General features: G+C 37.2%; 1 protein-coding gene across 28 annotated transcripts in view; it reads left to right on the forward strand.

Annotated features, from left to right (window-relative positions):
* Nucleotides 1-27643, forward strand: part of NRXN1 (neurexin 1) — a 724516-nt gene that overhangs the window by 340772 nt on the left and 356101 nt on the right. For 19 of the 28 annotated variants that reach the window (XM_030035081.2, XM_030035084.2, XM_030035095.2 and 16 more), the window contains 4 exons: nt 1499-1621; nt 6715-7096; nt 7626-7816; nt 22346-22519. In XM_030035081.2, the coding sequence (XP_029890941.1) occupies nt 1499-1621; nt 6715-7096; nt 7626-7816; nt 22346-22519 (870 nt within the window). Of the gene's footprint in view, nt 1-1498; nt 1622-6714; nt 7097-7625; nt 7817-22345; nt 22520-27128; nt 27156-27643 lie in introns of all 28 variants that reach the window. The other 9 variants (XM_030035075.2, XM_030035076.2, XM_030035093.2 and 6 more) reach the window with 1 other exon arrangement.

Below are 27643 nucleotides of genomic sequence, written 5' to 3' on the forward strand. Positions count from 1 at the left end.
TTGCTGCAGCTAATATTTTTGTTCCTGGAGATCCCTTGACATGCTCAAAATAGCAAATATTGCATATAAAAGCAGGGCAATAAACCAGCAGCAATTAAAAAAATGCTGATAGAAAATGGAAAAAGTCTGAGATGAAAACTGTCCAATATGCTGAACAGCTACATCAAGCGATTAGTGTCTTTTTCCCTCCGTGCAGTCCTGAAGTCAGAGAGGCTTTGATTTTTAGACAATGTCATATAGTACCCATTTATTAGTAGAGCTCATCCATCAGCGTTAGCCTGCACTGGGTGGAAAAGAATTCAAAAAGAAATGTGGGAGAGTTTCAGAGCCAGTGACATATCCCTTTTAAAAGAAGGCTGACACATGGGATCTAGTCACCTGCAAGGACGTAGTAGAGGTAATGGCGTGACTCGGTGTAACCCTAATATTTTTGTGTCAAATGGTACTGTACTATAGGTCTCTTTCAGTTATCAGCAGCCTTTATTCTGCCACAGGAACTGGAAAAACAGGGCAGGGAGGTTTCTATTTTGCAAGAATGTAATTTGTTAATTGCAGAGTAGCTTTACCTTTTGGACAGTCTCCACGTAGGTCCAATAACTCAGGTTTGAGCACAGAAACTTTGATTGATCAGTTCAGTGCTTGGTCAATCACCTACTCATGTCAATGATAGTTCATAGTCAGGATTTTCTCTCTTTCTTTCTCTCCTTGATCAACAGTGCAAGGGACAATTTCCATAATCATTTTTCTTCTGAGAAATTTTTTCTTAGGTATTAAAGATATCCTGTTTCCTAGATTTGTGAATACTTCAGTTATTGCAAGTACATTGTGCTATATGTAGAATTATATTTGCTTCAAAAGTGCTTGTTGTACTGCTTACAAACCCAACAGATTACAAAAAAGGTATCCATTAAATGAAAAAGGAAAGTATGGTTTGAAGGTCTGCTGACATCAGAAGGTACTGGATCTGAATATTAATGAGTCATCTGGATGATAAGGTAATAGATGATCATCTGAGAAGTCCTAATAAACAAACATAGGCTGAGAAGCTGACATAGATTCAGAAAATTATAACACACATGCACACACACTTACCACTTGTACCTTTCCCCCAAACTATTTTTAATGAAGGAACAAAAAATCCGGTCTTGTAAACACATGCTGAAGTTCTGGTTGCAGTAATCCCGTTTCTTAAAGGCTTGTATATGACTGGAAAGTGCATAACTAAATCCATGTTGACTGTGCCTATTTATGACAACCTGGTTCATTAAATGTGCATATACAATACATTTCTGTAGTTAAATATACAGTAGAAGTGTCTTAACATAGTAGCTCTATATTTTGAGGTTTGTTTATACTTTGTAATTTTCTTGCTTGATGTGACTTTTGGTGAGTTTTAACATTTGCCCAGCCAGTCTCTCTGTCTCTCTCTCTTTCTCTGTGAGGTTCACATGTAAACTGATTTAAAGATTGCATAATGACTGTTTGGCATATCCTACAGGCAAAGGTCCAGAAACCCTTTTTGCTGGCTATAACCTCAATGATAATGAGTGGCACACAGTGCGTGTGGTTCGGCGAGGAAAAAGTTTAAAGTTAATGGTGGATGACCAGCAGGCCATGACAGGTAGTGTGGCTTTGTGACTCTGTGTTACTGGGGGGAAACACAAAACAAAAAATGACAGAAGTGAGATGCCTTTATCTGAAAGCGACAGATGCTTTTTTCTTTTGCTTGAATAAGATCCAAAATCCATGTTATGCATCTTGAAATACTGGTACAACAAGTGCGTTGTTACACTTGATATTAATGTTACTCTAACATCGCTATTGGAATTAATGAAAACCTTCATGCTGACTTAAATGAATGTTTTTATACAGTAATTGGAGAGAAGTCATTTGATACATCACTAATAAGAAGGCAAGTAAAATGCTTTTGGCAACACACTAAATTTATACTAAGGTTAAACTCTAAGCCATTGCTGTAAGAAAGAATTTCATAAACATTTAAAGGATATTCTATTGTGTTTTAAATCTTGCATCAGCTGTCCTCAATAATTAACTGTTAGGCAACAAGTTTTTCTCAAATACTAAAAAAGCAGTTGGGATGGGAGAAAAAACATGGCATGAATGCTAGCAGATGTTAGAAATATACTCCTATGTATATATTATCAGAAATGATAATAGAGAAGACTTTGGTTTTGTTCTGTTAAAGATAAGGCTTATATATGTGTTGTTAATAGCAACAGACCTGGCTTCTGGCCCTGATTCCTTGCACAATACAACATGCCTAATTTTGTGTTAGCTATTTAGTATTTTCCTTTGTTTTCATGTAGTATTAAATAGCTTTTATCATTGGTTCTAAGCTTTGTTAAAATGGCAAAAATTTTACTGCATTTCTAAAAGGAAAGCACCTTCTTTAGTAGTCCCTTTTCACCTCAGCAGAACACTGAAGACCATGTCACTGGTAGAAAAATAATTGCTATGTATTCATACAGGTGCAAGAACATGTCTTCTGGAATCAGAAATTACTAATAGATCTTCCAGAGGTGAAGCAAAAATTTAGTTTCTGTATGTGATGATGCTTTGAGTCATTCTCTCAAAGTAGATGGCCTAAACCAGCTTGGGGTTTTTTGTGAAAATAAATATATAGTGTTGGAGGAACTGTAGTGAAAAATATCACGATCTTGCTGATTCAACTGCAACTCAAATAATAAGGCTACTTTGGGGATGTTTTCTAGTTAGAGAAAGCTGTTTAGATCTGAATAAAATATAGTGTCTAGAACCAAATGCACATTTCCTGGTCTCCTCGTGGCAGATTTCTTATTTACAAGTACTACACGTTACAAAACCACAAAGAAGTACTGTTTTCACCTTTGGGTTCAGTCCCAGCTGCTCAGAGGAGCTTCAGAAAAGTTCAAAATATATGTGAAGGAGTAAGATGAAAACAGGAGGTTTCTATCATACATAGCCTAGTCAGGTGAAGTAATAAGAAAAGAACGCAGGACTGTAAGTTCTTGTAATCACTCTCCATTGCGGATATCTGTAGTTGCTATCAAATATCATGGTCTCAGCAAATACCTGAGACGCTGGAACAGGCTTCCTAGAGAGGTGGTCGATGCCCCATGCCTGTCAGCGTTTGAGGCATTTGGACGATGCCCTTAATAACATGCTTTAACTTTTGATCAGCCCTGAAGTGGTCAGGCAGTTGGACTAGGTGATCGTTGTAAGTCCCTTCCAACTGAACTATTCTATTCTATTCTAGCTGTTAAAGCTAGCGAGTCTTTTCAGTTGCCTCCTGATCAAGCAAAACTGTTGCCTGTGGGTCCAACTTTCTGATACAACACTTGTATTCTTTCCACATGCCAGTAGCTGTATCAGAAGCTGGCCAGTTGACTCAAAATCCTTCTCAGTTCTTCAAGCTGGAAGTTGCCAACATTTGTGTAATCCACAGACGTTTAACATTCTTCATCCAAAGGGAGAAAGTCGTCCCAGCGTTTCAGATGGAAAAAGTCTTCCTAAACTCCCTGCAGGAAGCTGCATGGCCAATCTGTGGCCTCCTTCATCAGAGAGGAAGGAACTGGCATGAAAGAAGGAACTAGAAATTCTGATAAGATGGGAAATCTGCTGTTAGTCCCAGGAATATTACATTTTCTACATAGAAAATCTTTATTGCTATGTAGCGCTGTGACTTTTTTTTTTTTTCCCCCTAACACAGTGTGTTGCCAAAGCCTTCATGAGCTTAAGTTCCAAATGCACATAATGCAATTTAACGTGTAGTAGCTTTGAATTTCCTAAAGGTGTAGTGGAAGAGTTGCCATATCAGATTTTGAGAGCTCTTGCTCTAAACTGCTGAGAACTTTTCTTTGGATGTCCCAACATTCAGAAATGTGGTTAAAATACAACCTGGTAGTGATTCATGTGAAAGGTTGTTATAATCTTACAGAGGGAGCATGAAGAAAAAAGAGACTTCTAAAAATTCCAGCTTCCCCCCACCACACACTGTGTTTTCCCTTTTTGATTCCAATTCCTATGTCATATATGAAAAAAACCTCATCAGATCCAGAAAGCTTAAGCTGGAGGGGAAGCCATTAAATAATTCAGCCTGACTTTCCATTTTTTACAGGTTATGAAATATCACTTATTCATCCATGGATTGAGCTTAGTTATCTTTGACAAATGCATAATCTGTGCATGGATAAATAATATCTTTCAGAATCATAACTAGCTTTCATTTGAAGAAGTCATACAGGTGGTTTTGAAAATTTTACTCATCCTATAAGAGTTTAAATACTTGCAGTCCTGATGCACTTTGTTTTCTGGAAATGTACAGAAAAATAAAAGTGGACCGAAGGAGGTCGCTACAGTTGGATAATGGAAAGGTTACTTAGCTTATGGTTATGAACAGATGTTCACTTGGCCTTTTGTATGATGTCCCATAGTATTGCAACAGGTAATTCATTTTGTACGCTGACTGGACAAGTTAAAAACAGAACAAACCCCCCAGAACCCAACCTTGCAACCACAAACTTCAGTCTCTCTCTTTTTCTTCATTGCTGTAGTTGCAAATACTGCGGAGCATTATATGAAGTCTCAAGTCCTGTTAGTATGTTTGTACAACTGAAATGTTAGAGGGAGATTTGGGATGTGAGCCCAGATCCTGGAACTTTTTTATTACTGTGCTTAAGAAAGAAATATATTTGAGGTAGTGAATGTAGTGAGGATACTGTACTACAGGCCAAAGCTTAGTAGATTTTTGCCATGACATTTATGCAGTGCCATCTGAAGTGATATAAGACTGGAATACGTAATGTTCCTCTCTAAAACATGATCTTCAGCTCTCTGGCTGCGATCCAATATAGAGCTCTTGGCCTTGCAAGAAGTTACAGATTTGGTATTTTTCAAGACAGCTCCCTGACTCTTTACTGCAAGGAAGAACCCACCTTTGCTTAATACATGGGGGAAGTAGTATCTTCAGAATTGATGTTTAGAAACAGGAACATCAGGAAGGTTGTCCTTGGGGATTAAGGTGCCTCTTGCAGTGCTCAGCCATATGACTGCAGATCCCAGATGCTGATGGTGTTCAGTGACATCAGTAGAGGTAGTTCTTACACAGAATGCATCCTGAAGCTAAGCAAGGTGCTTGTAAATATTTATCATAAATTATTAGAGGAATTTGTGCGAGTATGTGTGGTCTGAATGGTGTTAAAGCTTGCAGACCTTATTTCACCGTAACTTCACTGATACCTGTATTTGTAATTTAGTGCTGTAACTTAACCTGTTGGTGAATCCATCTCCCTGGGGAAACCCCAAATATCTACATTCATCTCGCCCTTATCTTTTCCCTGTTCATGCACATGTACACAGATACTTGCTTATAAAACCTATGAAGGTATGTCTTTTTAAGTTGACCTCAGGGCTTTCTGCACCACTGTTAAACACATCCAGCCTGGGTCAGAGCTCACACTCTCCTCTTGGAATAGTCTGTTCAGGGAAGGACAGAGGGAAGTCGGTCTGTCAACAGCTTTGCACTGCTACTGTGGGAACTTGTATTACAGAGCAGTTTTATGCCAGTATTTATTCCAGCTTGGCTAGGTCTGCTGTTCACCTTCTTTGTACTCCATGAGAGATGCGAAACAGCTAAGGAACTGGGAAATCTAGGCCATGGTTAGCGAAAGGTACACTAAGTGGTAAAATCAGTTAGTAATAAAAAGCTGTTTTGTCATCATACCCATACAACGTGACCATGAATCAGCCTTGTGATAGTACTGCCCCACTTAAAAATAAACATGGAAAAAAAAAAATCTGAGCTCTGTTAGAAAAGGGAACTCTTCAGTGGACACAATTTTGAAGTGCTGGGGGCTAAGGTATTTAATAGCTAGCTTAAAAACTTACCTGACATGTACGCAGTGTACCCTGGTAGTGTTTGATCCTTTCCTTCAGATTAGCTATACGGTCAGCAAATTTCAGGCTTTCTGCTGTGCAGGAGTCCTTCCGTGACAAAGAAAGACTCAAAGGTAGCTGTGAGGCTTGGTTTTGGCCACCTTTCTGATGTAAGCAAGTCCCTTGCTGTTTTCAGGATTACAAGACGCTGGCATACACCCTTGCTGCAGGCTTTCTTCTTCGTCCATCTCTTAGGCTCTGCCCCCTTCTCCCACGATTCATCCCCGTGGTACAAAGCTAATTGCTTTCAAGGAAGGCTCTGTCTACCCTTGCAGCACGGGGTTTTGCAGCAGGGCTAGCATTAATGCACCTAAGACAGCTTAAACAGGAATCCTTCCTTCCTCTTGCCAAATCATGCACTTTCAAGCAAAACACATGGAATAATATCCCCCAAACTGTTATGTCTCTCTTCCATGGAACTCTAATGTTGTAGTTTTAGCTCTGAGATTTGCCTTTGTGATCTTCATGTTGCGTTAATTAATTGTGCTTGCTTATAGTAAAGCCACATGTCTGGTTAAGTGTAACCAAAGTGAGGGATTTCATTGGCAGTTTGATATACTGTGGTATTGTGTTTCAGTTAGAAATCTTGCTGTTGGCCGTATCCAAACATACTGGTTTACCAGTATGTTTGGATAAATTTAGAAGAATCCTTTTTGGAGCCAAGAATTGGCCTTGCACATTCTGAAAAGTGTGAAATTGATGCAGATACTTAATCATATGATGTGCTTTTTGACTTCCCATTTCAGATGCTAACATGTGTTTTCTTGTTACTATTTAAAGGTCAAATGGCTGGTGATCACACACGGCTGGAGTTCCACAACATAGAAACAGGAATAATAACAGAACGGCGCTACCTGTCTTCTGTGCCTTCTAATTTCATTGGGCATCTACAGAGTCTTACGTTTAATGGCATGGCATACATTGACTTATGTAAAAACGGAGACATCGATTATTGTGAGCTAAATGCAAGATTTGGGTTCAGGAACATCATAGCAGACCCTGTAACCTTTAAAACAAAAGCAAGTTATGTTGCATTGGCCACGCTACAAGCATATACATCTATGCACCTTTTTTTCCAGTTCAAAACAACCTCTCTGGATGGATTGATACTTTATAACAGTGGCGATGGAAATGATTTCATTGTGGTTGAATTAGTAAAAGGGTATGTATGGATTAGCATAATGACAAAACCAGTCTATTCAAAATGTATATACAGGAGAAATACAAGGGAAAGTTCAGGATACAAATCTTTACCTGACTGGACATATATGATTGATGAATGTTGCTTCATATTAAACTTCATATGCTTTATTGTGACTCTTTCTTTCAGATGAAGCTAGATGCCTGAAAAATATGAAAGTAAATAATAAGTATAACTTCTGTAGTGTTTACCACAAAGAAGTACTAGTTTGTAGCCTTCCTCTTGTTCTCTCTCTACGTATGTATGCATATATTGGTACATGTAGTGCTCGTTACTTTCCAGAAACTTGGAACTGCATCTCAGCTCATCTAAACGAATGGTGATTTCTCTGAATTAAGGTCGCTTCCCCATCTGGCATTCATTGCTCTCTTCTGGTTTTACCAGCATTACTGAGGAGTACAAGGAAATAGGAAATACTGGACATATTAATTAGTGCCCCCTTGCTATGTAAAGAAAAAGGAAACTTTTCCAATTTTTTCTCTTTTCCCAGGTATTTACACTACGTATTTGACTTGGGAAATGGTGCAAATCTCATCAAAGGAAGTTCTAATAAACCTCTGAATGACAACCAGTGGCATAATGTGATGATATCGAGGGATACCAACAATCTGCACACTGTAAAGATTGACACTAAAATCACAACACAGAGCACAGCAGGAGCCAGAAATTTAGATCTCAAAAGTAAGTACAGTAATTCCTGCATAACCTACAGTGAGGGTCATTACAGAATGATAACCTGAATAAATCAGGTATGTAAAGTACAGTATAATTTTGTAATACCATATGAAATGTTTTATTTGATAATAATTAATATGGTCACAAGAGATGACGACTTCTTTGTTAGCCTGACAATGCCAGTTTAGTAGTAGTTCTGCACACTTAGGTACAACTTCAAATGTGCGAAAATGCCACAGGAAAAAAAGTAGAAAATGGTAGGAACACAGAGTGGCCCATATATACCAGGACATAACTGGGGGACTAAAGAAGCTCTAAAACATCTATGAAAAAAGCTTGATTTTTACATGAACATAAGTTATATAAGTGGCACGCAGAACCACAGCCCAAGCTTTACAGTTTGACTACAAAGACTTTGCAGAACTGATGATCTCTATGTTAGAGAATTGGGGGACATTTTGACCTGTCGCTCACTGTTCAGTATTCCACATAAACCCTAGTTTTTATTGGGAAAATAAATGCAATGCAGTATTTTGATGTCATAAAATACCTTGTAAGTGAAGCAATCTTATGTGGCAGTCCTCCAATGAATCAGTTATAAATACTAGTTGCCAGATGTATTGAACCATAAATATACTCACCTAAATATGTAGTATCTTGTAATTTCAGTTGCAAGGTGGGATAAACTTTGTTTTGTAAGTCTAAACCTACATTTTATAGGTCCAGCTAGATTCTCAAGATCCATTTTCATAAACCAAACTGATATATATGTAGATTTTAAAATAAGTAATTGTAATCAGTTGTAAGGCTGGTCTTCTGAAAAGCTAATTTGCATCAGAGGAAAATATCTTTTTAAGAGGATGTGTAAGTATACTTTTAAAACACTGTCTACCTAATCACACATAAGAAAATATGTTCTGGTCATGTGAAAAAGTATTGTGTATTTTAACATTCTTTATAAAACTTCTTGTTAGGAAACCCAAAATTTTATAATAGTCAAAGAAAATTTAATATTTCAAAAGCCAGGATGTTCAAAGTAGATATTAATATTCCATCAAGAGCTTATTCCTTGCTCAATTTTCTTTTAACTACCTCTGAGTCACAGATAATGAGCTGACCTTAGTAATTATTCTGGATTTTGTGATATTTTACATGTTTGCTTCACTTGAAAGTGTTATTAGGATTGTAAGAAAGACTCTTGATATGCCATAATCTCCAATAAGAGATTCTTCATCAGAAATGCTTGGTTTATAAATTAAAGCTTTTGGGATGGTTCACACTCCATTCTCAAAATTGTTTTTAAAATTTCTGCCATGTTATTTCTCTTTTTTGCATTCTTGTAAGTATGGTCGATGTTTATTGACACAATGTAATATTTCAACGTTATTTTTGATGCTGCAGAGAAAGCATCCACCTTATTCTTTCACATTTTTTGCGGTAGTAAGTCCTATTATGCATAAGCGTATGCATGTATATGTATTTAATCTGGTTTTCTTTTTCCCAGTATATTAATTAGACACGAGTAGGAAAAACAATCCTGTTAAGAACTGACAACTAAGTTAACACAGTCATTTTATTCTACATCTTTTTCAAACTGAACGTGGTGTTTTGGTATGTTGCTTTATTTAGGAAAACAGTTTGAACAATGTGCTTAATAAAGGCACTAGAGGGCAGTGTTATTTCACTAAATGCACTGCTTAGTGCATTCACAGAGAAAGCTCGTCAGTCAGGATAACCTATAAAATCCAACATTCCTTTGTTTTCTTCACTTTGAAAATTCTACTTTTGTTTTACCCTTTTGAAGTAAAGCTGTATCCATAGCTGATGCATTTTCTAACCTTGAATTCCATTGGAAAAAACTGAAGAACATGACCAAACTTACTGAGATTTGAAGCGAGGAAGGTGAACGGTATTAGACGCTGATTTTCTCTAGTTCACCACCCAGGAAATGTGCCTAGTAAAAGAATAACAAGCCTGACATATTCAGTACAGTAATGTATAGTGTGCATCTTTCTCAAACTGGTGTAGCTTACACAGGTCCTCAACCTCTGTCTTCTTATAGTAGTATGTTCATTTTATTTTTTTAATGTATTTTATTACATTTTGCTCAGTCAGCTTCCCTTAAATATGATACAGCATATATCAGGAGAATTTATATTGGATTTGAGGGGAGTTCGAGCTGATACGTTTTAGCTAGCAGGCTAAAAAGGAGAAAAAAATGCCTTTCATTATTGTTTTTTCTTCCGTTGTATTCAGTTGAAGTGCTTTCCTGTAGCTCGTTCTTTTCTATTTTATGTCAGTCTTTCTTATGATGACACATCTCTGTAATGCTGTAAACACTCCATACACTTTACTGATACAGGCAGCTATGGTTAATTCATTGTTCTATATCATTTTAGCCCTAGCAACAAAGCAAATTCAAAATTATACTTCCTGCTAGTGATATTAATAATTCTGTTTAACCAGAGTTAGCATTAGGTGAAATATAAATGTGTACAGATAATACAGAATCTGCAGCCTTTCTGAGTAATTGTAGAGTTACCAGATTTCCGATGCTGAAATCCAAGTTAATCCTGGAAAGATAAATCACATATATGCAGGTTTTTGCAAATACACAGTGAATTTGGTATGGAGATATGACACAGATTGTGTTGTAGAGCATGCACAGCATGCTGGTTGTCTGGGAAAGCAGACAGTTGCCATAAAAGTATGGGAGAGAATTTCTACTATATGTTTCCTTTTGGGTGTAGGATTTGGCTATATAACACAGAAAGTTCATTATTACAGACATGGGTTCCCTGCATAACCTCTGGTACAATTTCAGTGGACTGGCATGGGTACCTGTGGAAACACTTATATTAAACTCTCCAGCTTAATTATTGCTGTAATTAGATGGGTAAATTATAAATTGGATACAAATAAATGAGTGAAAAAACTTCTGTGTTTGGATTCCAAGAACTGTGTTATTTTTCCTAGCAGAGAAAATTAGCAAAGTGTACTCAGGTGCAGTTCTAGCAGATAACCCGTGAAGATAAATGAGTCTTAACAGCAAAGGCAACGCAGCTCAAGCCTGCCAACATTCAGTTACACAGCAAATTTCCTTTCATGTCTTTCACGAGCAGATTCCCTGTCCTGCTTTCAGTATAGCTCAGATGGTTAGCACGGCTACAATTCAAGGCTTTCGCAGACCGAAAGAGTTGGGTGGAGGGGAAGTCTTGTTTGCTGTACTTAATGCTGTGCTCTTGTGGTCTGAGGGGTCTGAGTAGCCTCGAAGCGGCACAAAAATGCAAGCAAAAGTGGAATTCGACTTGTGGTCTCGTTCCTCAGCTGTTGCCAGAGAAAAGATATCTCCTTTGTTCAGACTGTACGTATTACAACATCTGTAATGTCTCTTCCCTCTCTACACTTCCTTCCTGTGGTGTGGGAAATTAGAGTTCTGTCAGACTTTTTTTTTTTTTTTTTTTTCCCTTTTAATAAATATTTGAAGACACATGATCTGCTTTCGAGGAGGAGGAACGTCCTCAAGCATGGCTTTGTATCCACTTACCTACTAGGGTTTGTTTAATCTTCCTTTTGCTTCTCTCCTACACATATAAGGCGCTATTTTAATCCCCAAAGTTTTCACCCACTTTCTTTAAACAGCAAACATACAAAAACCTACAAAAATCCGCTCAGAATTCTCTTAGAATTTCTGTCAGAAAATTAAAATATCTTAGCATTTTTAATTTAAATTGAAATGAAAAGTTGAAATATTGCACTCTTGCAAAACAAAAAGCTAAGGAATGCTGCTGTTATTTTAGATTTAACAATAAGTAGTTACAAATTTTTCTAGGAGTTGGTAGTTTCAGTACTTCAGTATCCCATCCTATTCCAAACTTTCTAGCTATGCTGTATCCTCCAGGATGAACTGCAGTCATCCCAATTTTGATATTGGGCTAACTATATTTTGTTTTTAAACGGAAATCACCATCACACAAAAAAAATCCTACCCAACTCAATATTTATAGTTTTATTTTTGTTGCCTGTGCATCATTTCATACATTTTTTTTTAAGACCTGCTTTTTTGAATTGACATCCATAATTTCAACTTGTCTCACTGTTATCCTCTTCCACACAGCTTTCCCAAATGTCAATTTTAGAGTCCATTGTAAGTCATGTGTTATTTCTGTGCTCTTATATCACTGCATTCTCAAAAAATGCTCTTCATATTAGAGCATACATCAGAATCAACTTCCTTGGATTTAAAAAAAACCTGTCTAGATCTCTTGTCTGGTTTACTTTTATTTCTGTAGCTCTTCACTGGCCTCTGCCTTCCTCTATTCCTTTGTGAGATACGGCTGCTGTTACTATATACGTTCGCTTCTCCATTTGCCGTTTTCTCCGATAATGCGAAAACAGGCTAGTCTGAAGCATCTGAAAGAAAAGTAATCATATTAATTTCTGGTACCACCTCAGTGGTTTTACAAATGCACTGAAATATACTGCTTCCATGTACATAAAGACTCTCTTGGCAATTAATTCATCCTTGTAAACTTTTAATGCAATTAACTAGATTATGCCAGGCTAGTAGATCCACTGATATTCATTGATGATTTGTAGTAGTCACTTAATCTATTGATATTTCATTTGCCTGTCAAAGTAGGTTTTTCATGCTATGCAAAACTGAGCTAAATTAGTCTTGATCATAAAGAAGATTTCTTGTTCCAGCAATGGTAATTGAAATTGTTTCAATTTCATATCATATTTGTCTCCATTGTCTTATATTGAGCCCATTATTATTGTTGGTGCGTTATATGTTCTTCTCTATATTACAAGGTCTATATTAATGCCACTGATCCTTCATATTTCTGTTACTAAGAATCAAAGCTTTAAGAAGCACAGAAAAGTATTTTATATAAAAACTCAAATTTGTACAAATGAATGAGTATTAATGCTTAAATTTCTCAAATAAACATGCATGAGCTAATTGTAATGACCTTGCCAGTGGGCTGTGAACTCTTCATGCAGAAATAATGTTCTGTTCCAAATGCAGAGTTCCAAATACTGTCAACAGAAAATAGATCTTCCTAATGTGACCTATTGGAGTAGACAATGGCAAATGCAGCTGTTGTCTTCCTGATAGTGCTGGGAAAGCAACCTCTGTCCAGAGGAAAAAATAAGGGACTTAAAACTGAGAGCTCTTCTTTGAGACTTCCCATGTAGCAAAAATATATGGGCAGATGAACAGTAAGTGATTGGACAACCTGGTCTAATGCACATTCCTTTATCCTCCTTTCTTTGCAACTTGTCGCATCCTGCTTCTGAAGAGCTATGCTGTCTACTAGGCTGTGAAAATAATTTTGGTAATGCTAAGCCTTCAGAAATTGTATCCAGATTTCCAAAGTTATGAGATGGGGAAAAATTAAAAATCTACTCCAGTACTTCTGGATTAAATAAAAATTAAAGAAAATACTCTAGTGCTTGTGCTGAGCTCTGTGAAGTCAATAACATTGCAGTAGTCTTTCAGATCACTCCATGGTGAGAGAAAGTTTTTGCTTTCTGCTGCTTCTCCCCTGCTCTTTTCAGTCCCTTACAGACATACAAGTGTATAGATTTGCCTACATTCCTACAGCTGTTTTGCATGCAGGTAATTACCATTGCTGATTATGGAATTTCTTTCAAGCCCTTCTGGAATACTAAATAAAAGTTATGCTAAGGATACTACAGGAAACATCTATGCTCTTAAAATTTACAAAAAAAACCCTGGATATTTAGTGTCAGTACATCCCACTGAATCCTAGCACTCCCCCAGCCAAGAAGCACATCCTGAACTTGTTTTCAAAATGTGCTGCCTTGCGTATAAGCACGGTACCCTCATGGATCTTGGTATTCTGAGCAGCCCTTTTTGCAAAAGAGCTGCTTTGTGTAATATCCTCAGAGTCCAAAGGTGGTTGTCTTGACTAAGAGGTTGGTAATATTATATAAAAAATTTCCCTCTGCAAACTTACATTCAAAACGAGAACGTTTAACCTCTCAGCTTTTTGGTGGCTTTATGGGGAGAATCTTGCCTAAAGTACTAGCTAAAGGAAGAGTTTTGTAGAGGATGATCTCTGCGGTGTAGGATGCCTCTTGGAAAGAGGAATTCCTCACTGTTTTGAAAACAAGCTCTGCTAAGAGCTTGTGTTGGCTATTAAAGCAGAGAGTGAGTAAACGATTTCAGAAGAATGTCAGGAGCAAGGGAAATCTGAGTATACTATGCCGTGAAAATGCCTGTTTCATTAGATTTTTGTCTATTCTTCAGGTGTAGACAATGTACAAAAGTGGTCAGAACAGGAAAGAAATGAAGGACATTTGATGTGCTTGAATGCCTCACCTCTCCACCACAACCATCCCCCTCATACAGAGTAATTGGCATAGCATCAATTCTGTGGGAGATAGATTACCACACACATTTATATGGCAATTAGATTTTATTATTGACCATTTAACATGCATCACCAACTTTCCTCACAGTCCATTGGACAAACAGACTGCTTTGGTTTTAAATCTGTTTAATCTTTTTCAATGCTAGTGCTTTCCATCTAGTCTTCAGCGGGGGGGAAAGAAGCAAAGAGAAATGAAGTGGCTGGGAATCTGAGAACTGTTATTGTCAAGAAAATGTGAAGTATTTTTGTGTAACTGTTTCTTGTTTGAGAATACATGTCATTTGAGAACAAGATTGTTGGGGGAATGGTGGATTTTAACCTGCAGATATCTAAGGGAATGTTCAGACTTGAGCACTTACCTTTTTAGTATCTACTTGTATCTATTGAAAACTTACCTACTAAGGACATGGTCATGTCGTTGCTGTTTCCCCCCCACACCCCCCCAGCAGACTTTCTGTCATGCAGCTTTACTTGCTTGTGAAACATAGGCATATTTGCATAACCATTAATCAGATCTGAACAGAGCAAAAAAACTGTGACAGGAATGAAAACCGAGCACCAAGAGGCGAATGCAGAAGTGGAGAGCACGTCCAGCAGAGCTGAGATGTAAAACAGCGGGCAGCGTAGCAATAGCATGAGAAGTTTCTAGACAGAAGCACATTTGTACCAAGCGCGCAAAGTCTTCAACGCAGTTATGAGAGTAGCAAGGTTATGAGTAGTGTGATGGAATCGGGAGACTTGGAGAAAGGTAGAGCAGCAGGTATATATCCAGTGTGGACTGCCGTAGAAATTAGTGGCAAGAGAAATCTGTAAGGTGCTCTTTTCTGGTGCACCCATCAACTGTAATTTCTCTCCGGTACCTCTTAATCCTCACTGCCTTTTTTTCTGTCAATGTGGATTAGGGTTCAATGCTACAATGAAATTGTAAGAAGAACAGTGTCAGTCAAAGGAGGAGATATCTTCAAAGCTGAATTCTCTTGACAAATAACTATGATGTGTCCTATATGCCAATAAGGATGACTGAAGAAAACCCACAGTGCCAGCATTTCAGTGCTGGTGAATTTTTTTTTTTTTAATACCTTTAATAGGGTATTCAGGGAAGGTACTGAAAGCAGTGTAAAATTGGGCTGACAAGATCAGTTTCTATATTCCTTCCCAAAAGAGTGACATGCTAACCCATAAATTCCCTTTTTTGCTTGTAATTGTTTTGCCTTGCTTGGTTATCAGTACAGGGAATGTGGAAGACGGAAGGCACCACCTGTCACATAGTACAACTGCCTCTTGCCCAAAGTATTTGAAAGGACAGATAACTCATCAGAGCCTGGACAAGTAAACTAGCCGCCCTTTCCCTTCTTATGTGAGAGAGAGTCTAAAAGTGATGGAATTCATCACTCCAGCAGGAAAAATATTTGAAAAGCCTACTTTTCTTAAAAAAAAATAACCTCAACAACAAAACCCCAAACACATCAAAACCAAAAGACTTCAACCACAAATCAATGCTGAAGCTACAGAATGGACTCTTTGAAGTGAATAACTGGGATAAGTGGGCATAAAACACTAAGTTTACACGTTCATGTCTTCCCTCAAGTGCCCTTGCAGGTGGTAGACAAAATTCAGTCATGCTTTGCTCTAGCACCAAACAGGCCTGTGAATGCGCAGCAAGCGCGTATTCTCTACCGCAAAGGGAGATTTGAAAAGCCATATGCTGGAGCGTATGTGCTGCAGAAACTGTGTGGATGCATCATTTAAGTCTTTGTCAACTGTCCTTCAATTTATTATTGGGTTATGATCACAGCAGGCTTCTTGATTTATTCAAAAAAGAACTATTATATTTCATTAACATTTTTAAAGGTTCAAATAATTTTTTTTATATGGAACAAAAAATAAACATTTGGTCATGAAAAATGAAAGTGGGGAGACACTCTAGAATCACCACTCATCTGCTATTGAGGCCCAATTCCTTTTCTAAAGTGTGTGTTGAAACCCCACATCTGAAAGAAGTGTCACCACTCTGCCTGTTGCACAAAGTAAATGGTAGGTATGTTGGAGAGGGGAGAAGGTCAGTAAGGACAAGTAGGGTCCTATATTTCATTGAATGTCAAAGGCATCTAGATGCCTACCTGACATTTTCATTTGAGACAATATCCCTTGATTCAAGATCAGGAGGTTGTCTATTGTGTTTAAGTCAGTGCGTATTCACTCTGTGTGAGAGTAATTTAATTTCACATTTCAGTTGCCTCAAAAATACCATAGGTGGGGATTGTGTGGGTCTTCTTATGTTGAGTTCTACCTGGTACTTCATTGTGCAACTATTGAGATACTACAAAGCAATTTCTGTTGATCTTGTAACAGTCCATTTTATGAAGGACTTGAAGAAAGTGCGCGCTTTTTTTCTTTCGAGATTAGACTTTCCCTAAGGTGTTTCTCAGTCTTTGCACTATTCATTCCTCTTCGCCTGCCTGAGGGAAGAAGCTGTTATATGCTTGATCATTTGAAATAGCATATTTGGAGAAAAGTGTGCCTGACACTTCAGCTTCATCATAGCCAGATGTTCCTTTGTATTTTCATACGTCACATAAAGGAATTGCGGAGATGCCTGTTGTGCTTTCAGAACCCACCATGTTATGCCAGGGCTCTCCATCTCTTTTTCAGGGACTAATACCACTCTAGTACACTGCAGAAGCACTCTTGTTCCTAGCTGTAGTAGTGATTTAGTACAATGTGATGTTAGAAACACGACAGAGAAACTTCTTCTAAAATGAAAGAGAAATTAAGAGAATAGCTGAAAGTACAGTAGAAACCAGCAGCACAACAAGACACGAAGGGAAAGAATGTCTGCTTTTGGAGAGAGTGATGGATTTGAAGACGCCTTTGTGCAGCCGTATAAAAATATTCCAGGGATATTGTCTTTATGGGTTATGAAAAAGCCAAGCCATGATTCCTTCTACTGTTTTATTTCCTCTTTTTGTTGTTGTTGTTTTCATTCATACTTCGAACCATATTTGAATGAATGGTGTTCATTTCTTGTCAAGAATGGTGCTCAGGAAATGAACACCAGATATGTACAACAAAACATACAGATTTTGGAGAGTAAAGAAGCCTAACTATATCCTGGTTAAACTACTTGTTCCCTGAGCAGTATTTACATGTTGCTGTTACCATTATAAACACATGGATAATAATTTCCTCTCTACTAGTGCCTGAAAACAATCGTAGTCATTAAATTAAGTGAATAGTTTTTTTCCACCAGCACATATCACATAAGAATTCTTGGGTGTGGACATGAATTAGGAAAGGAAGAAAGTCTATGAGATGACCTCCCAACCATGTTAGTAGTGCCAAATAATAAGATACTTCTGCTACTTATTCAGAAAAGAAATAGATAGAACATCATCTTCAATTTTTATTTTACATTTCTTTGGTTTAGCATTTGCAAAGTTCTTATTTTGAAGAAATATAGAGACTTGGGATAAGAAAAGGATGAGTTATTACAGAAGGATTTGGCAGTATTTGTTTCACCAACAGTTGTGTGTGACTCACTGTTGTGTGCATTTTTTCATAAGTGTGATTCCAGTAATTAATACATTGAGAACTTGGGTTCATTTATTAGCTAGCAGTTTGTTTGTGTGTTAAATTCACTTGTTCCTCAAAGCACAAATCAGCTGTAAGTCAGAGAAGAGATACACAGGTGTAAATAGGAAAGCTCCTGTTGGAATAAATGAAGATCTGCATTACCTGTAAAAGACATAAATCAAACCCACTAAACTCAACTCTTTGTCAGTGCTTAGGATATAACTGACCAGTACTATTATTGCCATGATTTATAGGCATAGCTCTGAAAGTGCTGCCTCCCAGTTGATTCCTCTGGCCTACAGTGAACATGCCAGTGAGAAACACTGTAGCATACTTATTTTTTTTGGCCTCAGAAAAATGAAGAGAGGAAAAAATCCTCCCTCTCTAAATAAAAGGGGATAACTCTGTGTACTGACTCCTAATATAAGTAAGAAGAGAGTTGTGAGATTAAGTACTGTGTGCTCTCAAATAAAGTGCTTTATTTGAAGCTTCTCCAGAGATTGGATCAAAATCTTGGAGCACTCTATTCCCTTACCCATTTCTTTATTACCTGCTACTTTGTTTATGCCGGTTGATATATTTTATATAATTTGGTTATTTTCCTCTGTAAATTAAGTAGTCAGGATGGTTATGGAAAAAAACCCAGAGACTTTTTCAGGAACACATTTAAAAATTAAACTTCAGAAGAAAGTACATGCATGACAGGTAATAGCTAAACTTTAGTTCCAGAAACTATGCTTAGCACTGTAATACAAGTATATCCCTTTCTATATGTACTTAAAAAATGCTCATCTGTTGAAAGGAAGAAATAGAAGAATTGCATTTTCCATAGCGCACAACTCCTGAAATGGTCACGCATTTTCAGCGGCAGCAGTGTTGTGATAACATTGCATTTAGGCTGCAGCTAGTTTAGATAGTGTCATGATCTCATAGTATTGATCTGATGAACTGTGATACCTCAGTTAATGAAATACCTTACCTGTAATTCATAAGGGTAAGTAGGCAGATACACAACAAGGGATTAATCCTGGTTTAGAGCGTGTAGCATTTCCGGTAGTAAAGCTGTACTTACATAAGAAGCGAAAAACAGGAGCAAACCTGAGAATTTGTATCATACTATGTTGATTTCTCTGATCTCTTTTAGTGGGAACAGGGACAAGCTTTATCTTTTCTGAACCTCTGCTAATGCACTTTCAATATACAAATATTTTCATTAATGATGTCTTCTGCAATTCTGTCTCGTCTGAATTTCTCATGGATTGAGTTTTGTAGGAAACTACTTTTTCACTGAGATGAATGTAAGAATGAAGCATGTGATTAACTGAAATAGAAGTAGCTATGTAAAACATTTGTAATGGCAGATATAAAAAAAACAACCAAGTGAAAAAAATTAAATAACTTTTTTTTTTTAATTCAAAATCTGAGTATTAATTCCAGAGCCTATCCATTAATAAAATTTTGTCTCTGAGAGAAAGTGTGGGTTTATGCCATCAGCAGCAAACTCAAATCATATTTGATATTAAATCTGGGAAAGGTTTAGCCCATAGTCATAAAAAATACTTGTATATACTTTATAAAAGGTGAAGTCTCATAGTCAGTATGGCTGCTCAATACGTACGATATGTATTAGTGTAATGTGTTAGCTAGCGCAAAGCAGAACTCACGTTATTTTGAACATCAACAAGGTTAAAATACTACCCAGAACATGTCTTTGTTTGTGCAAACTGTATCTTCAATAGCATATAATAATCAGTTCTAATTATCAATAGTCTTAAGGGACTCTAAGTAGAGTTGTAGTTTATGTAGACTCAACTTAATATATCGTACTTCTGTGCACGTGATACCTAGTTGAAAATATTCCAGAGTTTGTTTTCAGGAGCAAATATTCTGAGTTTAGGTTCATATGCTGGCACACTGACCTGGACTTCTACCAGCCATTGATCATAACTGATCATTGCTATATGACTGTATATAGTAATCTCAATATGTTTGAGGGATGGATCTTAGGAATTAGCAGGGGATCAATCTGAAAGTTTGCTGGTTAAAGGTTTAACTAATCACAGAATAAAAATGGTTATTTGGACAGTATACATGTTGGGAGGTTTAAAAAGAGGTTGCACGTGTCATGCACAATAGACTAAGTTTAACCTTTTTAGCACAGGAGTTATTTTCTGGGTATTGTTCTCTGGAGGTTTCCCTCTTTTAAGTCAATTGGAATCAATTGAGATGAATTATCTCTCATTCTGATCTGACAATGACTGAAAGCATAGAACTTCACTTTTGAAGGGTTTCACTTTCTAGATGTTCCACCTGAGAAAAAGATGAAGAACCTTTATCATGAGGCAAGAGTTTTTACTTTGTTTCTAGTTCAGCTGATTGAAAAATACAGAAGTTTTTCTGCTGTGAATGAATTACAGCCCATTTGTGGGAACATATGGATCACCATATTTTATTCTGTTATGTCTAATATCATGCTTCTGAGATTTATACTGTACCTCAAAGCTCTAGAGGAAAGCAATACCTTACTTTTCAAATTATTTACGGAAAATGGAAAAAGCTTGAGGTTTCTTAGTATACGATGGTATAAAGGTTGCTAAGACTTTTGGTTCCATGGCTTATAAGATTAATAATATGCATGGTCCTAAGCTTTTTATCTCTATTTCACTAATTCAAATACAGTTGAGTTTTAGGGCTGGTATGTAGTGACTCAAAATTTTTCACAGTCTGATAGACATTTGTTTGTTTCAGGCTATTTCCTTGCAGGCAAACTGTAAACCATTACAAACAGCACTAAATTGTGCTCCCTTGTGAACAGGCGAGTATGCCAGGAGAACCAGGAAAAGGTGTGACTGAGGCTTATACCGATAAGAGGGAGATTAAAATTAGCCACATGGGGTAGCGGTGATAGCTAGTACATTCTGAGTTCTGTCGCTGTTAAATCTGCCTACAAAGCTCGGTAAACACTTGGGAAATGAGCAATTTTGCATTTGAGGTGATGCAGAAACTCTTTGGTACATCCTGTGGCCTAGGCTCCAAAATCACCCAGGCCGGGGGACAAACTGGAAAACACAACGTAGATTACAACGTACATTCAGATAGTCTGTTGAAAACGTATGCTAGCACAAAACACGTCATCAGTGAGGATTTAATGCGTAGGTAGAGTAAGAATTTTGTTACTGGGTGATGCTTGAGAGTCGGATGCTCCCGTAAGCGCCCTCCTTCAAACACGTTCAATGCTTCTGAGAAGCTCAGACGGTTGGTCCTCTTGCCGTGTGCCCAAAGGGGCTTGCCTGTAGGCATGCTCAGAGCACTCACACCTAGCTTGCAAAGACGGCTGCTTTTTCTGAGTTAGAGGATAACAGAGCAGGACAATAAACTCATGCAAGATGTAGGAAACCACAGTTTTATTCCTTTCTGTCTATGACTGAAGGAATCAAGCGCATCTCGCCTGCCAGGAGAAGGACTGAAGGCTTTTAGCTAGGGCTGTGGTCGCGCTGAGCATGCTTCCCCTCTCTGGACAAGCAAAGCTCAGATTCTTTTCTGCAGCATGTCTTCAGCTGCAGGTATGGAAAGTACCTAGTTAAACCTATAGTCTGACACTTAAGGCACACTTTAGGGAGGTAGGTTGTGTTGGTTTGAAAGATCACTGTTCTGCCTGCCAGAGACACCTAACACGTGAAAGAAAGGCACAGCCTGAATTTTTTAAAACAAAAAAGCGTCTCCCCCTCGCTGTTTAAGAGAAAAGTTATAGTTATGTCCTTTCAAAGTAAGTCTCAGAGCTATGAATTACTCAAAGGAAGAAAAGCACTAGCTTTCAGTCCCGAGTAAGTTGCCTGAGGTTCGTCAAAGAGAGCTGTTTATAATAGGTGTCTGTCGTCAGAATTATTTTTGGCAATAAAATTGTGTTTGCTCAGTGTGCAGATTGCCATTTTTAAGGCATCTATTTCCCCTTGTTCCCACATGACTGACACAGAGTATGAATCTTGGTGGGAAGAATCAGTTATTTCACTGCTTAACAATGGTATCCCTAAGTTTCTCCTTAGATGTGTCCCTAAACCCTTTATTTCTTGGAGTGCTTTTAAATGGATTGTTTTGGATGTGTGGACTTCAAGTGGATCTTGGTGGTCCGCTTATTGCCATAAATGTCAGTGTGCTGGATCCATAATCGAGACGATCTGTGGTCAGGTTCCCTGAGTGTGCTAACAACGTGCGTCAGTGCTAGATGTGTTTCTAGATGGAGATTCTGTGACTGAATCCTCATCTGTGAAATTTCTCCTGTATATATAAGCTGGCACATAAATAACATGTCCAGTTACTTCTAAGTAATTAGTCATACAGATGTGAAGTCTATATATGCGTTTGAAAAAATATAGTCCTGCGATGTCTTTTCACATCCTCTATGCTGTCAGCGCTTTTGTCTACATTTATTTTCAGGAATGTTTTTCTGATACACCTGTCATTCAGCACAAAAAGGCGAGACGATCAAACAGGTCAAAGATTCTACAGTTTTATTCTACAGGGTTTTTTTCTGTATCTAATATTTATTTCTCCTTAACAGGTGATTTGTATATTGGAGGAGTGGCCAAAGAAATGTATAAGTCCTTGCCAAAACTGGTGCATGCAAAAGAGGGATTCCAAGGCTGCCTTGCATCAGTTGACTTGAATGGACGGCTCCCTGATCTTATCTCAGATGCTCTCTTCTGCAATGGGCAAATAGAAAGAGGATGTGAAGGTATTAAATATGCTGATTTTTTTATAGCATAGTGAAAGTATTGTGCAAATCCTGCAGAGTTTTGTTGATACGTACACTCCATATGTGGAGAGACTATATTTTACCTGCTTCTAATTGATCTTGTTTGACCCTTTCTTATATAAAGGCTGCATTTTTTTTTTTAGTATTATGCAGACAAGTGTGTGCCTGCCCTACAGCACAGAGATTGATCTGAGAACATGAGTTAACTTCTTAAATGTTTAATATAGGTTCCATCCTTCTCCAGTGGCAAGATATTTTGCATGTTTTTCATTTACTTCTGATGTATTTTAATTAATGATAGAAACAATAACAATTAGCTTCAATGAAGTCCTTTATATCTTTACATCTTCACTTAGGCATTAGCTAATGCTGAGACATTAGCTAATTAATTCCATTTTTAAAGCAAACATTGAGTTGATTAATTCAAGGCTAATTTATGAAACTGTTTAAGATCAATCTTCCATCTTCTCTATTTTTCTCACCCCTGAGATTTGTATTGTCATGAGCCTTCCTATCTGAAATCAGTAACAGCCAAATATGTTTTATCTCACATTTTTTATGTCTTTATTGACTCATCTGGAATATCACGGAATTTAAGCGAGGACAGAATTAGAAGAGGTGTATTTCTAATTCAGGGGTGTCAATCTCGAGCTATTTTTCCAGCTGTCATTTAATCCCACGTTATTTTTACTATGATTTATGGAATAACTTAAATCGATTCTCTGTCCCTGCATATATATATTATTCACATAATTCTGAATTTTGTGTCTATGTTCAATTTTATGTGTTCTTCCCTCTCTCAAGTGCCATTCTTCTCTGGACAGAAAAATGTGTAAATGACACTGTAGAATTTCAAGTTGGAAACTTGATGATTTTGATATCAAGTTTGTTAAGTTTGCAAATAGACACTGTAAAAAATCCAAGCAGAGCGGGGGGGTTTCCGCAAGCTTCATGAGATAAAGCTTTCTGGTGGATAAATTTTGTCTCCTATTTTGCCTACAGTATGTTTGTACAGGTGGAAATTTTTTGTTCTTTACCCGCTACCTTTAGTTAACAGTATAAATTCTATTGATAGCACGTAGAAATATGTAAAACTCACAACTTAATTTTCTGTAGCTTTAGTGTCTATTTATTTCTATCAGGAATGGAAAACTATGTATAAATTAGTTTGTCACTGAGTTTGGAAAATTAGATTCTGCTTTCTCAATGACGTTAGCAAGTTCCACGCCTGCACCATCCCTTCAGAGAGTCAAAGTATGCCTTAATTCCATTATGCATTTCATAGCTTCTTTTGAAATTATGTAATTTCCTAAATGAATTTTATGTACTTCAAAGAAATATTGCTACAGGCCTAGAGTGCAAGTTCACCTTTTAAACCAGTGGCACAACTCAGCTATCAGTGAATTTAATAAAGCTACCAACAATTTAATAAAGGCCATACAAATACTGTCCTTTTTGGTGGAGAGTCAGCTTTTTCCGACACCAAAAGCATCTGACACAAGCAAAATGGTCAAACCAGATGTGCTGCCTGGCTCCCAGAGAACTGCCTCATCAAAAGTCTTTTGCCCACAAAAGGAAATCTTTAACAGCGGGGAATGAAATATTCCCTTCTGACTTTTCTGCTTAACCCTTGCAAATTAACTCTTCCATCTCACTTGTCAGTCTCTTGTCTGCAGATCATGGATCAGATGTACAAAAAAAAACATTCTCACACCTAAAATATGATTTAAGTCACTTGCAAATTTAGTTGCCTCCTAGCAGTCTCGTGTATGCCTCAAGCTGCCCATAGCTCTGCTGCTGTGTGGCAGACGGGACTGTCTCCATCCTCGCGGAACTGAGCGGTTTCGCATCTATCTCATGCTGCAAGAGGATGCGTAAGCTCTGTAAGTGCCCCGAGGTGTCGAGTCCGAAGAGCTCGGGACACAGCAGCAGAAGTAATTTCAAAACAATAAGTATTAGTCGCTGCCACTCTCGATCCAAAAGACAGCTGGCTGTACCGGTGGATATATGCCCTTTGTTAAGTCATCAGCCTGCTGCAAAATCTTTCCTGAGAAGTGAGGCACGTGGATTTGATGTTCTTCAGACTCTTACGGGATTGAATTCCCCACCTTTCTGGTATTAAAAAAAAAAACCAAACAAACAAAAAAAAAAAAAAACAAAACCCAAACCACACAAACAAAAAACCAAACTGGGGTGAAAGCTCTTTTTCTCTCTTCTGTCAAACTGTGAAGCCATGATGTACTACCAGTTAATTTTGTGTTAGGATTTTGTTCTTTAAGTAGTGATATTTCTCAATAACTTTACTGTCATAAGTGCATGTTAAAAGTTCGTTCTTTGAAACTTTTTTTGCAAACCCACACAGGGGATTGGTGTGGCAAGTTGTAAGACTTGTATTTCAAAGTTTCAGCCACAGGCAGATAGGTATCTCTGTTCTCTGTCATTGAACACTGAATATAATTTACACTTGGCTGAATCTACCTTGTTGACAAATTTTCAATGGCTAGAACAGAAACTAACAGCTAGAAACATAAATATGCTAACTAGCTCTTCAAATTGTTAACAGCAAACCCCAGAGCCAGGTTGTAAGTGTCCACCCGTTTTTTCTCTAGTCAAATCCATTGTACTTTCTTAACACACTTTGAATAAAGCAGAATTATAGAAATTACAGAATGATAAAAATATAGCTTTAATATATTTAGGAGGAAAATGCACTTTGTGCATGCACGTGCATAAATATTATGATTTGCGTATTAAGTGTACTATATGAAAAGTTTCAAAGTATTACCATACGTGAAGATTCTTGGTGGTGAAATATGGAATTTGTTTTTGCAATATGCAGTAAAACATTGTACGTGCTATTTAATAATGCTTTTTGTGTGATATATAACATGTAAGCCCTCAATTAAAAAGTCTGCAGTGAAGACTGAATAAATTAGAATATTTAAATTGAATGTGAATCAAAACGTGAGTGCTTGAGAAGAGCGTATTACAGTATTTTTATTAAATAGCTTAGTTCTGTAATATATATATAGGAAAATATGAACCTGTTATGGTAGATATTATAGTATTTACTGACATTAAACAGTCCTCCTCTGCTCTTTAAAAAAAAAAAAGCCTACTTTTAATAAAAGAAATTCTTACATGTAAGCTAGTCTTGATGGCGATTTTTGAATAATGACTACTATAGATAAGCCAAAAGTGCTAAGAATCAATTTCATAAAAAGTAAAATACCGTGCTTTTTAACTGGATCATATCTGTATTTTTTCCAAATATGTGTGTTTTAACATGCACTTTTTAATGTGCCTACAGGGTCCTGCAGTTTATGTACTTTTAAGTCCTTGTGACTTTTGCTCTACTTTTGCAAAGATGAGGAAATTTAACATTGCATAACTAAAGTGTAAATAAATGCATGAATATATAACATTTAAACACCTACAGATATTTTCACTTCATCTTTGTAAAGTTTCTGAGTAGCAGAATCTGGTGAGAAAAAAATGTGTCTTGTCTTGTCAGCTACGGGATTCTGTCATTATAATCCCCAGCTCAAGAGAGGGTGATGTAATGCCCAAATGTTTAAACTTCTGGGCTCAAAACTCCAAAGAAAAGGAAATCACTGTCCTATGTCTGCCTACTGCAGTGAATCAGTTATAGGTATTATTAGTAGTATTATTATTATTTGAACAGGAGAAAACAGGACAGTTAATAGTTTTGCCCAAACAGGGAAGCACGTACACTGCCCTCATTCTCAATCGCCCTGGTTCAGAGGTGTGCTCAAGCAGGGCCTCATTTAAAGCAAGAGGCCATTGAACTGTCTTAAATCATATTGATATGGATTTTTCTAAAATACCGGTAACTCAAAAGAAAATCCCACACTGAGATGTCTGAAGGAGTCAGAATGTGAAAGAAGGGTTAAGCGGATTTCTCTCTACAGGGTGATTTAGGCTATTTATATAATCTTTGGACCAGTTTTACCCTGTCATTGATGGCTAGCACTGGGAGTTTCAAATGGATATTGATGTGTCTTCTCCAAAACAATTTAGGACCATTTTATAATCCCAGAACCAAATTTTTCCTTGTAGTGTCAGGAGTCAGTGTGAAATGTGTGTGAGAGCTCATAGTAATCTGTAGTTCACGGTCTGTATTTCGGTCTTCATTCACCAGTCATGAAGAAAGGGCTAGAAAAAAGAAAGACCACAGAGGATGACGGTGCTAATTATTTTTGAATTCAGTGTATCTGAACATGACAAATGGCTAGTCAGGGTTCAGCCATGCATTTACTCTGCTAATGCATTCATATCTATCCAAGGAAGAAAAAACCCCAACTTTTAATTTTCCTTCATTACATGTCATCAGCTCAATTAACCATTATATTTGTAGTAAAATACTGGCAAATTACTGCTTTCTTATTTTGGCTTGCCTGAAGATTTATGGCTATTAGCATTAATTTGTTTGCATTATATGGCATTTCTTTCTCTCTTTAACAGCAGCATGCACTTTACTCTGAATGTTTTTTTTCTGTGTTTGCTGCCATTTCAATATTGCTTACTAACATTTAATATATTTTGCTTTTTTATTTTGCTGACAAAGTTGCATTGATGAAAGCTGATTTGCAAGGTAGATAGCCCTATGTGTATTAAACAAGACTGAAACCCCCAATGCACAGTTGGATTTCTGCAATAAACGCTCTGTACATTTCAGAACTAAAGTGTGTTATTTTGTTTCAGATTTTGTCTTTCACACCTCTAAAACAATGGGCTACATGAAACTTCATTTTCCAGCATAGCTTGCATAAAGGCTTTCAGTCTTGAATATGTTTGTATAGTGATTGCTTTAGTGCTTTGATCATTCCTTTTCAAATTTCTTTATATTTCAGTAGTCTAGTTATGAATCTCTAGCAACAGAGTAGCTTTGTTTTCGTGCGTATGTCACATTTTGGCATGCCAGTTCATTAGTCTGATTTTCTGCATTTCCCCATGAAAAAGGAACCTGCATGGGATCCCCGAAGCATGTGAATCAGTACTTGCCAACATTCCTGCCAAAGAATCCCAAACTCCTCTTAATTTCAGACCTAAATCATTTAAAATAATTTGTGGGATTAAAAG

The sequence above is a fragment of the Aquila chrysaetos genome, chromosome 13 (assembly GCF_900496995.4).
Source record: "Aquila chrysaetos chrysaetos chromosome 13, bAquChr1.4, whole genome shotgun sequence".
Classification (NCBI taxonomy): domain Eukaryota; kingdom Metazoa; phylum Chordata; class Aves; order Accipitriformes; family Accipitridae; genus Aquila; species Aquila chrysaetos.